This window comes from Labeo rohita, chromosome 6 (assembly GCF_022985175.1).
Source record: "Labeo rohita strain BAU-BD-2019 chromosome 6, IGBB_LRoh.1.0, whole genome shotgun sequence".
Classification (NCBI taxonomy): domain Eukaryota; kingdom Metazoa; phylum Chordata; class Actinopteri; order Cypriniformes; family Cyprinidae; genus Labeo; species Labeo rohita.
Window position 1 is genome coordinate 21,339,928 of NC_066874.1, and position 15,356 is coordinate 21,355,283.

The 15,356-nt window shown below is 34.2% G+C and overlaps 1 protein-coding gene across 6 annotated transcripts in view; it reads right to left on the reverse strand.

The window, feature by feature from the left end:
* mast2 (microtubule associated serine/threonine kinase 2) overlaps positions 1-15,356 on the reverse strand; it is a 91,806-nt gene that overhangs the window by 53,112 nt on the left and 23,338 nt on the right. For 4 of the 6 annotated variants that reach the window (XM_051111503.1, XM_051111502.1, XM_051111501.1 and 1 more), the window contains exons 1-2: positions 4,519-5,059; positions 183-350 (exon numbers count right to left, since the gene is read on the reverse strand). In XM_051111503.1, the coding sequence (XP_050967460.1) occupies positions 183-350; positions 4,519-4,565 (215 nt within the window). In that variant the 5' untranslated portion in view covers positions 4,566-5,059. Of the gene's footprint in view, positions 1-182; positions 351-4,518; positions 5,060-8,894; positions 8,927-15,356 lie in introns of those variants that run through there. The other 2 variants (XM_051111505.1, XM_051111507.1) reach the window with 2 other exon arrangements.

Genomic DNA, 15,356 nt, shown 5'->3' on the forward strand with positions numbered 1-15,356 from the left:
TACATGCAGCCTTCCAGTTACCCGCCCTGAGCATTTAGCCACTAAACCAAACCACCCCATTAGGAAAACCGATTAGACGAAACAGGAACCACACGATGCCTAGTTATCCAGCATGCTGTTGGAAAGGAGGTTGGATCGGGAGCAAGAGCAAGAGCAAGAGCACTCTCACATCATAACCTTACCTCCAGAAGAAGGGGTTGGTGCTGGGGGCAAGGACAGGGGCGGACGCAGGCCCCTCGGGTCCGCCCGGGGACGGGAGGATGAGAGCAGAGGAGGAGGTTGTAGGGGAGAGGAGATGCTGCAGGAGGCTGCTGTTGCCATGACAACGGTACTGAGCAGTTGGCCAGATTCTTTTAAGTGAATACGGCAAGAGAGGAAAGCAAGGAGTAATGTGAGCGGTTGTTAAAAAAAAGAAAAGCTTTGAGTGTTTATCCTTGTGAAGGGCGAGGAAAGGTAGGACGACCAGTGGCAGTTCATAAACATGACCAAGGCAAATGCTTAATTTCAAACTGTCAAAGATTCTGTCACAGAGTATGTTCATACTTTAAACACAGTGTGAATTGAACTCTTCCTACCTTGTGGTAAAACAAGATCCTGTTTTGAGTTGTTTATATGACAGTCACTTGCCCTGGTATTTCCAAGAGATGCTGCTGACAGGCTGTTTCAGCAGTTCAGCACATGCACACTTGGGCACGCTAAAGCTAAAGCTGGTTGGCATTAGGATAGGATGATAGGATGACAGTTCCTACCTCCCTTCCCTTTAGGCAACATTCTCAAACAGAGAGAACGGGGAGACTCCATTTCCCTACACCAAATGCTTTCTACATCAAAACTTCTACAAAATAGGACATGCATAGTTGGGGGACAGGATCTTGTTTTCCCATCACTGAACCCAATAGCTTTTAGTCTGGGGAAGCAACAACACTCAACAGACAGGATGTGTTCTTTCCTTTAAAAAGGTAGTCAGAGCACAACTCTATGGAAAAGACTGCAGGTTCTTGGGAATAATGGGGAAAAAGAAAGGGAACGAGACAGGGACATGGCCTGGGCCTGATTTGAACCTTAGTCCCCCTGAGCACAACAGATCTTGTCACAGCTCTGACATAACTGGCTATTTGTATGGTTCATTTAAAACCTCTTATTCGCTATTTAGACTTATTTACACCAAGAGTGACATTACAACACAATGCAAATAACACTCTGCAAGCTATAAATATTTCTTTGTTGGCCCTACGTTCAATTTAGGAACACAAAATTAAATATTTTTGATGAAATCTAAGAGCTTTCTGCATAGACAGCAACGCAACTACCACATTTAAGGCGCAGAAAGGTAGGAAGGACATTGTTAAAATAGTCCATGTGACTTCTTTGGTTGAACCGTAATATTTTGTGCGCAAAGAAAACAAAAATAATGACTTCATTCAGTAATTTCTTCTATTCTGTGTCAGTCTTTGACATGTGTTCACAAAAGTACTCATGAAGGTGGAGCGGAGACTGATGCAGAAGAAAACTATTTGTTCAGTAAAGTAATTTTTTTGCGTTTTCTTTGCACACAAAAGGTATTCTCATATATTCATAAAATTATGGTTGAACCACTGATGTCACATGGACTATTTTAACAATGTCCTTACTACCTTTCTGGGTCTTAAACGTGTCAGTTGCATTGCTGACTATGAAGGGTCAGAAAGCTGAATTTAATCAAAAATATCTTAATTTGTGTTCTGAAGATGAACAATGGTTAGTTTTCGAACTACATAAGGGTGAGTAATTAATGACAGAATTTTCAGTTTTGGGTGAACTATCCCTTTAATATTATTAAAAAAAAAACCTAAATATCAGAAATAACTAACCGACTACTAAGGGTAACTCGGTCTGCAATTGAAAGTTTACCACCATGCTAGACTAAAACAAACCCAGGCTCATGAAAATGTGCCTCTATATACATTTCTGCAACACCATAACTACATACTTTACTGCACGTTTCACGGCAGTTTCAAAGTGAAATGTCCAGAGAGTGGTGCTAAAACACACGTTCAATACATGACCGTGGCACATGTTTATTATGTTGGTACAGGTATGTACTGCTGTGTTTTCATAACACTGCTTGAGGTACATATTGTGGCTGTTGAGAATTTAAATATCCGGGGGAGTGTCGCTAAATTGAAAAAAATGTAATTGTTTTGAAGTCATAACATAATATTCTGCACGTAACACGTAACTAACACGAAACTTCATTTTAAATGGAAACTGCAGTGATTCATACGTTTTTTTTTTCCAGTTTTGCAGAAATGTGCCTATGTTGCTTATAACTTGAGCTGCTTTAGCCAGCCAAGACACAGATGTGCTCTCAAAGTGGACTGGAGAGGGTAAGAAAAGCTGACCAGGCAAAAGCAGGTATTTGACATGACTGAATCATACATAAACATATACATACTCTGCTGAGCAAAGATTTCCCTTTGCTTGAGTCTCTCTGGTGTTCTGATGGGCTGCATGGAGGCTGTAAACCGAGCTACACACTGTGGCTGTCAATCAACCAGAGGAGAGCTAGAAATTCAGCCACCACTCAAGAGCATGAGGGGAAAGCAAGTATCGGGTTCCCAGACAGACTGAGAGAGGGGGAAAGAGGAAACCTGGTGCTTAACCGTTAAGGAGGTCAGAGTCTGCGGTCTGTTTGTTTAAAGCTAATGCTGTGGTCATGTTTAGAAACCTCACTGGATAAAGTTCATGCATTGCAAAAATGAGTGACAGTCAGCTGGACTTAAGTAAAAGTTTAAGAATAAGGAAAGAATTAAGGTTCTGTAAACACATCAAAGCAAAATTTGTGGACTCAAACTAGGGCTGCACGATTAATCAAAATAAAACCAAAATTGCGATATGGTTTAGTGCAAATATGAAATGGCAAATGCTGTGATTTGATTAGGCACTGTGTTCTTTTACACACAAGTATCTCGTGATCCAGTGTTTTTAGTGTCTCAGAGTGGCTTGATTTGCATCTGATTTTGGGTAGCTTATAATAAGTAATGTGCATTCGGGATGGTTTACCATTTGAAAATAAAGAAATTAAGGCAGCCATAAATATTGGTACAAGTAATTCTACCGATGTACTGTATAAAAAAAAAAAAAGAATTTTATTTTACAGGTACATTCGAGGTCAAAAGTTTACATACACCTGGCAGAGTCTGCAAAATGTTCTTTTTTTTTTTTTTTTTTCCCAAAATAAGAGGGATCATACAAAAAGCATGTTATTTTTTATTCAGTACATATAGTCCACAAGAAAAAAAAATAGTAGTTGAATGTATAAAAATGACCCTGTTCAAAAGTTTACATACGCTTGATTCTTAATACTGTGTTGTTACCTGAACGTTTTTTTTTTTTTTTTTGTTGGTGGTGGTGGTTTTTTTTTGGTTCAGTGATAGTTGTTCATGAGTCCTTTGTTTGTCCTGAACAGTTCAACTGCATGCTGTTCTTCAGAAAAATCCTACAGGTCCCAAAAATTCTTTTTTTTTTTTTTAGCATTTTTTGTATTTTAACTCCTTCCAGCAATGGCTATATGATTATTAACTGAGGGACTCATATGTAACTATTACAGAAAGTTCAAACAGTCACTGATGCTTCAGAAGGAAAGAATCCATTAAGAGTCGGGGGGTGAAAACTTTTGGAATTTAAAGATCAGGGTAAATTTAAATTATTTTGTCTTCTGGGACACATGTAAGTATCTTCTGCAGCTTCTGAAAGGCAGCAGTAAATGAAAAAAATATGATATTTAGGCAAAATAAGGAAAATGTATACATCTTCAAAAGTTTTCACCCCCCAGCCCAATGTACACATCTTCAAAAGTTTTCACCCCCCAGCTCTTAATGCATCGTGTTTCCTTCTGGAGCATCAGTGAGCATTTGAACCTTCTGTAATAGTTACATTAGTTACAACTGAGTCCCTCAGTTGTCCTCAGTGTGAAAAGGTGGATCTCAAAATCATACAGTCATTGCTGGAAAGGGTTCAGATACTAAAAAATGCTGAAAAACCAAAGAATTTGTGTTAACTGTTAACTGTTTATGACAAACAAGGGACTCATAAACAACTATCACTAAACAAATAAAAAACAAAAAAAACAGCTGTAGATCATTCGGGTAACAGCACAGTATTAAGAATCAAGTGTATGTACTTTTGAACAGGGTCATTTTTATACATACAACTACTATTTTCTCTTGTGGACTATATGTAAACGTCTTTTATGTGAAATATATTATTCAGGTCAGTACTAAATAAAAAATAACATGCATTTTGTATGATCCCTCTTATTTTGGTAAAATAATTAACATTTAGCAGATTCTGCAAGGTGTATGTAAACTTTTGACCTCAACTGTAAATAACAATAATAATAATAATAATACTAACAACATTATAATAACAAATTTTAATAATCAATGTCATTTTTATAGTCATGTTGATATACATGATTTTTTTCCCCCTCAAATCGTGCAGCCCTACCACATACTCATAATCTAAATCAACTCTTACTGTAAGTGCAGGTTTGGGGCTCCAAGTCTTTCCTTTCTTTTCTTCATGTTGAATGAGTATAACAACTAGAAATGCAGCAAAAGGTCAGACTGCCTTTTACTAGATGAAACAGGAAAGAGTCTCCAGCGCCAGCTTTATCGCGGTTGCAAAAGCACTACATTGCGTACTGTAAAAGTCTGCTACTAAACTATCAACTCTTATGAAAGTTTCAGCAATTCCAGCCATAGTTCCTTTATCTTCTTCACAACTATCAACTGTCAAATCACAACGTGCCTTCAAGTCTCAGCATGTCCACGGCCAGAGCAAATATCCATTTCTGTGTGAGTTGAGGTCATGACAGTATTTGTTGTTAAATGAAAATCCTCTAAAAATTGAGTCCAGGAGCTTTGCGTCTTTCTGAGGGCTGTGAGGCACCATAACAGAAAAAGAAAATGTGAAAAGCGCGTCTTAATTGAAGGCAAATTAGAAGAAGTTTCACTCTCCTGCGAACTTGACTTGTAGCGTGTATATGTTGGCAAGACAGTTAGAGATACACAAACACACCGAGTAATGAGAGAGAGGGCATTCTCATGATATCACAAGATCCTGGGGGAGGTGCAGCTGTTGCCCCTACCTCACACCAGCCCATCTTTGTACACACACAGTTCTGAGAACCCAGAGAACACCAGCGTCCTATCCACTGTTCCCAAGCGAATGCTTTTGGCTAAATGTAGCCCCACAGAGACAATAGCCAGGATCAAAGAGTAGAGAAACACCAAGACAAACTTTAAGCCTGACTAAGTCAACATTGGCGCACACTGCTGCAAGAGAGTCTAATACAATAACACTGACACAAGATATACAACTCTTTGCATATATACATAAAGTGATATTTTACTTAAAGGAAAATCTGTCATGATTTACTCTTACGGTTTACTTTTCTAATTTTGCTTCAAATATGTACAACATTCGGTTTCAGTGGAACACAAACTATTTTTCGCACAAAATTTCCACACAGTGAAAACTAATAGATATAGATATTGAGATATTGTATAGATATAGATTTTTCAAAAATCTGGCCAATAAAATGATTTAATTATTTACTTACTATGGGCAATTCAGATCAATTAGGATTCTACCATTAAAAAAAATATATATATATATATATATATATATATATATATATATAATTAAAATCACTAAATTTAAATCAATTCTTTTAAATGTTGCAAGTGAATTCAGACATAACAACATTTTAATATACAGTATGAAAATTTTATATTAAATTTGAGATTTGCTTAAGACTACCAGTGTTGAAGTTTATTACTATTATTGATTAATGTTGGTAATAATAATAATAATTATTATTATTACTATTATTATTATTATCATCATCATCGTCATAATCATCATGGTGCTTTTTCATCCTTTTTGAATCTTGCCAAAGTTTTCATAAAGTTTATTTAATTAAAAATACAAATAATAAAAATATTAATAATTAAAATTTAAAAAGTTAAATCACTTGTTTTAAATGCTGCAAGCTAATTTTGACATCACAATATTATAATAAACATATGAAATATACGAAAATATTTGAAAAAAAAAACAACATACTCAATATTCAATTCAATTTGAGATTTGCTTAAGACTACATTTAAGTGTTGATTTTTATTATTATTATTATCACTGTTAATAATAATAATAATAATAATAATAATAATAGTTATATTAGTGGCAATAATAATAATAATAATATATTTTTAAATTGATCAACTGTTAAATTGGTCAATTGTTTTAAATGTTGCAAACGAAAAATAATAACAATAATAACAACAACAACAACAATAACAATAATAATAACAACAACATTATTATTATTATTATTATTATTATTATTAATGGTTTTATAAATTACTGGGAATTAGATGACAGAAAACAATCTCATGGTGCTCTTTCATCCTTTTTTAATCTTGACAAAGTTTTCATAAAGTTGATCTATTTAAAATAAATAATTACAGAATAAATAATTTAATTTCCCCTCTACTGGGTTCTCACACCAAGTGAAAAGGTGAGATGGAAAAGGATAAGATATGAGAGGATGAGCCTGAACGAACCAAAACCCTAAATGAATGGCATGAATGAGTGCTAAAATGAGATTTCTCCGACAAGCAGCGTGGCTGAATAGAAGGTTTGATTTGATTAAGCCCTGTAATCCCACGGCGGGTGGAACAAACTCAGTGAACCCTCACAATAGCCAGCATTCTGCCGCCCCTGCCAGTCACTCGGAGCTATACAAAGTCGACAAAACCCTTAACGTGTATAAGAAAGAACACAACAACGGTTTGCTCACACACTGTCTTTGCAGCACTGAGTAGTACACTGAAAATACAACACCAGAATATTGTCTGCCATCCCCTAATCTCATGATGCTGATATTGCGCTTTCTTATGATTGGCTGTAAAGAGCACATTCTTTACTGGCACTAGGTTAAAAATAAACAGAAAGGAAGATATAGATAGGTGTGTCAGAACACTCAAATGCTCAGCTGTCGGAAAAGGCCTGCAGTAATCTGTCTGTCAGTGCCCTACCAGTCACCTATGACCCCTGTGACCCTGTCCATGTGCAGTAAACAGTGTTGACACCGTGATCTAGTAGGAATGCCAACCGAACTGATACAGCAGTGTGTGACATGTGAAACATACTGCCTTATCAGCCAATATCCACACGTAGGAAGGCATTAATGCAAGTCTGAATAAATGATGAGATATATATTCCTTTGGTTTTCACTAAAGTAGGGCCCTATGATTTCCGTGATGCAGAAAATATGGATAGAATTGCGGAATCCAGTCATAAAAATTGATTTTTCTGTATAACACAGAATGTCACGGAATTAGCCAAGCAGGTCAGTACATTTAAATCAAAACAAGCATCTGTGAATATTAAACACCAAAAATACTATTTACATATGAATCCTGCACGTTCTGCGTGTCTCTGCGTAAATGAATGGTGCAAATGCACGGAAACTATGACAGAAATATATAACTGAATATAATGACAGTACTACTACCACTACTAAAAAACATTATTTCTATGGAATATTTACCAGAGAAATTATTTACTGGAATTTATACACCAGAAACACACAGAATTTCTAAAAAATAAAATAAAATAAATAAAAATAATAATAAAATAACAATAATAACAAAACAATAATCAATTATATTTTTTTATAAAATCAATTCATTAGAGACGCTTTTGATTATTAACGGATATTTACCAAAAAAATTATTTACTGGTATTTATTCACCAGAAAAAAATGTAAATACACAACACCGAGTATTAAATAAATTAATTCATGAATTAATTAATTTAAAAAATAACATAAAATAATGAGACAGAAATATATAACTGAATGTAATGATAGTGCTACTACTACTAAGAAAATTATTATTATAATCTATTATTTTTAGGTAATATTTACAAGAAAAATTATTTACTGGAATTTGTTCACCAGAAAACAGAAAACACAGTATTTCTGAATAAATAAATAAATAATTATTTTTTTTAATATAAAATCAATTAATTAGAGATGTTTTTGATTATTAACATTTAATGAAACCATTAAAATGGAATACAAAAAAAAAATGGAAAACAGAATTCTGTAGAAATAAAACAAGAATTTGACAAGAAAAAAATGAAAAATGAATTTCATTGTAATTTTTGTTAACCTTTTAATAAATTGCTGTTAAATTGCATGTTTTTTTATTTAAATTAATTATACATGGTTTTTGATTTTTATATATATATATATATATATATATATATATATATATATATTTTTTTTTTTTTTTTAACCATTAAAATAGAGTCTACAAAAATTAAAAACAGAATACAGAAAAATGAAAATGGAAAAAATGGAATTCGAAAAAAAAAAAAAAAAACGGATTTCATAGGGCCCTACTAAAGATTAGTTGAATTTGGTCTAGATCATCAATCATGATGCTGTAATGCTAATTACACAATTTCGCAATTACTCAATATTTAACAATCAGATACTGATCTGTGACTTTGAACTTATCACAAACTAAACAAAGTAACTGAATATTTACAACATGAATAACACGTAACTAAACTATTCAGTCCTTTATTTAATTCCTTGATCACTATACTTACTTTTCTAGTGTGCACATGCAAAGTACAGCAAAAACAGATTTATATAAAACACACAGTATGTCCTAAATTGTAATTAAATTGGTGGCTAGAACTAAACACCTCTTTGCTGAATGGGCATAGAATTCTCTTCATAACATTTGTAATACAATTTCCCAAGGTCTGATTATTCACAATAGACCACAGATTTCTCTATCCTCTTAAAAAGAATAAATTAAAGCACTTACAAACTGCCTCTTCTGGGAAGACTCAGCTCCTTCTGAAAGGAAGAAAGAACAACACAAGATTAGCTGTAAATCAAATTCTAAGACGCTTGTGTCACAATTATCACACAAGTAACAGCTTGTAAACTTTTGCATAAAATTTAATGGAAACCTAAATTTGATCCAGATGCTAAACCATCCACCAGGTGGCACAATTCAACCACCACAATTCAACTCAGGTCAAATTGCATGAGATACATTCACATAATTTAACTTGAGTGAACTCCTAACATAAGACATTTTTTTTTTATTATGCAGTGTTATATTCAATATATGATTCAACAATAATGATTAAGTAAAATAGTGGGCTGTATAAATTATCGCTCATACTGAAGACAAAAAAGCACCACTAGATGGCAAAAGTGAACCAATATTACACACAGCTAGATTCACCTTAGAGCAGCACATGCCTACTGTTAGCTGGACTGAGAAAAGACAACTGATATCAGGTCCAGAGGACCCACGGGACAGAAAGGACAGACAGAGTAAGGCCATATCCATCTGTCGTCCATAGTCAATCTCCTCTCGAGGGTAAATATACAATGCACAAACACTAAAATTAAAACATTATGTGTAAAAACAGTGAAAATAAGGGCTGTTATAATGACCGTAGTGAAGCCAATCAAATATTAATTCTTTCTCTGCATTACAACACTGATGTTACATACACAAATTGTAATTAATTTTTAAGCAACTCTTTCAAAATCTCATTTCGTATGTGGAGAGTTAAATCTCTTTGTCAAAACAAAATCTGAACAGTGTATTAGCATTCTTGACTGATAAATAGCCAACACAAACAATGGCTTTTAGATAAGTCATTTCATTCAATTATGAGATGTGTTTACAGGGCCCAACATCCATTAACGGTGTGGGTGTACGGGCAGAGGCCACGTGCCGTACTGATCCTTACGGATTCAACTCATCCAGTTGCACAAAGCACGCGTTTGATAGTGTGCACATTCTGTTGACACCATGTTTTCTTTATCTGGCTTTTTCAAACAGCACAGTATTAAAATGAAAAGTGTACTGTAACTGTGAAATAGAAAAGCAATCAATTGCAATGGCAACTAAATTTAGCATATCATCACAGCGGCAACTTGGAAGTGATTTCCATGTTGCTAATCACCAACCAGAAAAATTTAATTTTGGTTGAAATAATCATCTAGTAGAAATTAGGTAACTGGCAGAGCTTTTCAAGTGCAAAGTAAAAAGAAAAAAATATGGAAAAAATGGATAATGTTATGCAAATGAAATAAATAAATAAATACATAAAAAATACCAGTACTTTCCATTAATCTTATGTTGGGCCTGATGAAATGTGTTTTATTTTTTCACAAACTCTTCCCCCCCCCTTTAGTTTTAATAACTAAAATACACTGTATTAATGTATGATTAACTGATTTTATAAAAAATATATATTATTTTATTTATTTATTCCCCCACAAATTCTGTGCTGTGCATTTACATTTTTCTTAATAAATTCTGGTACATAATCTATCTGCTAAATATTCCTTAAATATTTTTATTTTTAGTAGGAGTCCTAACATTACATTAAGTCATATTTCTGTCATAATTTCTTCAAGTTAAACCAAACTTTAGGTAAAATGCTCATGAAGTGACTCTCAGAGTAGTTCTAGGGATTATGTTTATGTTCCACATTAAGGTCCTTGCACACTCCGAAATTTTTTATGAAGGACGAAAGTTTCGGAGACAGTCTGTAAACATGATTGACACAACGTGAGGCCCTATATTTATTTTTTAACGTGCAAAAATTTCGGACGAGAATTTTGAACTCGGTCTGCAAGGATCTTTATACAGTAAATTCCATTTTTATGACTGGATTCTGTCCACGTTTCTGCATCCCGGACATCATTAACTCGATAGACTAGGCTGTTTTTTTTTTTGTTTTGTTTTTTTACAGACTTTTGTATAAAAAAGACTAATTTATGATATACATTTAGAAACTGCTTATTAAAGAATTACTCCACTTCCAAAATAAAAATTTCCTGATAATTTACTCAGCCCCTTGTCAAGATGTTCATGTCTTTCTTTCTTCAGTTGCAAAGAAATTAAGTTTTTTAAGAAATATATTCCAGGAATATTCTCCATATAGGTGGACTTCCATGGTGCCCACGAGTTTGAACTTCCAAAATGCAGTTTTAATCCAGCTTCAAAAAGCTTTAAATGATCCCAGCCGAGGAATAAGGGTCTTATCTAGTGAAAACAATCGGTTATTTTTTAAAAAAAATAATTAAAAATTAAATTTTATTTAATTTTTAATTTTATTTTATAAATAATTAAAAAAAAAAAAATTAACAAAATAGAGAAAGAACCTGGAAAGTTTTCCTTTTCTTTGCAACTGAAGAAAGAAAGACATGAATATCTCGGATGACACGGGGTGAGTAAATTAGCAGGAAAATTTTATTCTGGAAGTGAAGTAAAAGTTACATGTAACAGCTGTTACACATACACAATACATAATCTCAAACGTTATAACTATGCTTTCAATTGCGGATTGTTACAGACAGGTTTGTTGAGAGAATGAGAATGATTCTTGTTTCAGCCCAGTCTCTGGCTGAGAGTATAACTCATTTCAAGTCCACTACACAAAAAAAAAAAAAAAATTCCAGCCTCCCACTAAAATCAGCTCTGGAGTGATACTGAACAAAAGTGGAGAAAGGTGTGAGAACATATTAGACAACAGAACAAATTCAATAGTGTACTGAGCAGCAGAGAAACAGCAGGTAAAATTATGACAGGAAAGAGAGTGAGCGAGCGAGCTATAGCTGTATTCACAGCGTGTCTGTGAGACATCTGTCTCCTCACATCGGTGAAAGACTGCGCCAGGGAACCTTCACGTCCTCCTGACCCATCTGCAGAATATTAACACAGCAACTCAAAGTGCAGACTTTGCAAAACACAAGCCTACTTTTTAATTAGCAACTCCAACGATACCAGCCTGATGTGCCTGAAGGCTTCATATGTGGCAGCTTTTCTTGCTTTTCATGTCAACTTGAGATCACTTTCCCCTGTGCTGTCAGAAAAAGTGCATCTCTCCCTCTCTCTTGACCTCTGCAGCCCTCTCCTCTCTCACTCCATAACAAGCCTGAAGTGCTCATCAGTGCATTCCCACTGCTCTGACTGAACTCAGGTATGGATACATCAGCCTTCAAGCGCTGTAGATGGACTAAATCTTGTTAGCTTGTGCGTGTAAGATGAAGTGAGTATCTACACTCGTTGCCAAATCTGATTAATTCTGGAGCAAAGCAGTGCTGCCTGATATCTGGATGGTATGTATGTGTGATAGTGTTCAGGGGGAACTGAACCCAGCAGCATTATGACTGGCAGGAGGGAGTGCGTGCCATAGAAATGTTCACGCCTATTATCCACAGCTCTGCACTGAAGACAGAATAAATATAAGGCAAAGCCAGACTGAGGATCTTTAAAAACTAACCCACTTGTGGGACAGTACTTTGGGAGCTTCAGAGGCCAAGTTTTGTTTGTCTCTACACTAGCGAGCAGTGCACTCTGATTGTGCAACACAACTACTACATACTCAGATTATTATCACTGAAGTTGTCCTTGGATGCCTTTAGCTGTTGGACATCCTGTTCACATTTCTGTATTTTTACTCCAGACCCTTTCCCTTATCTATCTTTAATAACATCATTTTAAATTTTCTATAATTGTTTCGTAAAATTGCTAGCGGTCAAAGGTTTTTGAACAGTACGATTTTTAATGCTTTTTAAAGAAGTCTCTTCTGCTCACCAAGCCTGCATTTATTTGATTCAAAGTACAGCAAAAACAGTAAAATTGTGAAATATTTTTACTATTTAAAATTACTGTTTTCTATTTAAACATATTTTAATATGTAATTTATTCCTGTGATCAAAGCTACATTTTCAGCATCATTACTCCAGTCTTCAGTGTCACATGATCCTTTAGAAATCATTCTAATATACTGATCTGCTGTTCAAAAAACATTTAATTATTATTATTATCATCAATATTTAAAAACAGCTGAGTACTTTTTTTTTAGGATTCCTTGATGAGTAGACAGATCCATAGATTAGCACTTCTCTGAAAAAAAAAAGCTTCCGTAATTTTTTTTCTATTACCACTTAAAGATCAAAAGTGATGATAAAGACATTTATAATGTTACAGATTAAGATTTCTATTTCAGATAATTGCTTCTTCTGAACTTTCTATTCATCAAAAAAACCTGAAAAAAAATCTACTCAGCTGCTGTCAGCAAAATAATAATAATATTTTTGCAGCAGCAGCAGCAAATCAGAATATTAGAATGATTTCTGAAGGATCATGTGACTGGAGTAATGATGCTAAAAATTCAGCTTTGAAATCACAGGAATAAATTACATTTTCAAATATATTCAAATAGAAAACAGTTCTTTTTAAACAGTTTTTGCTGCACTTTGGATCAAAAAAATGGTAAGCAGAATAGACTTAATAAAATAATAATAAAATCTTACTGTTCAGAAACTTTTGACTGTTAGTGTACATATTTGTATAACGGCAAACTTTTATATTAAAGCCAGTTTGAGATGTTTCTGTAAAACGGTCACCAAAAAAAGAGCTGGATACAGAGTTTCTAAATGACTGAGTCACAATTCTTATCACCTGACGTCTGTGATTTCCTGTGCCAATTTAGATGGGACTAACATTTCCGTGTTTATTACAGACGTGGGAGTGGGAGTCTTTTAGATGAGGGTGTTACAGTAAGTCATGTTAGTGGTTGTGGTTGTGTGCACAGTATGTTTAAATGCAATATTTATTACTATAATTTCAATTCATTATAAATAAACTTCACATTAGATTACAGAAGAGGATGCTTATAAATAACTATCTTACCCAATTCTGATGTTAAATTAGCTAGTCTCAAGTTTCCATGACTTGGCTCTACTTGCTCATTGTACCGTTTTATTTTTTGTTAGATACCATCCAAATTTTGGGATAGTACTATATCAGCAGTAACAGACATTTAGATTAGATTTAGGGATTTCTCAGTTGACCACTTCTTCTCATCCTCCAGAAAATCTAGCTCCATCTAAACAGGGCTTAAAGGAGAAGCCCACTTCCAAAACAAAGATTCACATATAATGTACTCACCCCCTTGTCATCACCCCCTTGTGCCCCGATTTTGAACTTCCAAAATGTAGTTTAAATGCAGCTTCAAACGATCCCAAATGCAGTTGTGATCCCAGTCGAGGAAGAAGGGTCTTATCTAGTGAAACGATCAGTTATTTTCATTTTAAAAAAATACAATTTAAATACTTTTTAATCTCAAACGCTCGCCTTGTCTCGCTCTCCCTGAACTCTGTATTCTGGTTCAAGACAGTTAGGGTGTGTCGAAATACTCCAATTGTATTTTCTCCCTCAACTTCAAAAATCATTTCAAAATCATCCTACATCGGTGCAGAAGTTCCGACACAGTCTTTGCAAAGTAAACATGCAAAGAAGATCAAACACCCTTAACAAAAAAGGTAAAACAGCGATATAGGGTGATTTTGAAGTTGAGGGCGAACATGAGATGGGAGTTTTTCGACATACTCTAACTGTCATGAACCAGAAATAAACAGTCCAGGTAGAGTAAGACAAGACGAGCATTTGACATTAAAAAGTATATACATTTTATTATTTTTATGAAAATAACCGATCGTTTCACTAGATAAGACCCTTCTTACTCGGCTGGGATCGTTTACAACCGCATTTGGGATCATTTGAAGCCGCATTTAAACTGCATTTTGAAAGTTCAAAATCGGGGCACCACTGAAGTTCACTATATGGAGAAAACATGCTGAAATATTTTCCTGAAAAAAAAATTTCTTTACTACTGAAGAAAGAAAGACATGAACATCTTGTATGACAAGGGAGTGAGTACATTATATGTGAATCGTTGTTTTGGAAGTGGACTTCTTTAATTAAGCTTAAAAACAGGGAAAGAAAAGTAACTTGGATTCTATGTGAGATAAAACATAAAACAAAACAAAACAATATCTTTTTTCTTACTAAGACACTGTAATTTAAAGGGATAGTTCATTGAAAAATGAAAATTCTGTCAATAATTACTCATATCTTCCAAAAGCATAAGATCTTTGTTCATCTTCACAACACAAATTAAAATACTTCCGATGAAATCCAAGAGGTTTCTGAACCTGCACAGACAGCAATGCAACTGACAAGTTTAAGGCCCAGAAAGGTAGTAAAAGTCATCATTAATATAGTCCATATGATATCAGTGAATCAACCGTAATTTTAATAAAGCTACGTGTTTTTTTTTTTTTGGTTTTCTTTTTTTTTTGCACAAAAAGTATTCTCGTAGCTACATAAATATACAGTTGAACCACTGATATCACATGGACTATTTTAATGATGTCCTTACTACCTTTCTGGGTCTTGAACGTGTCA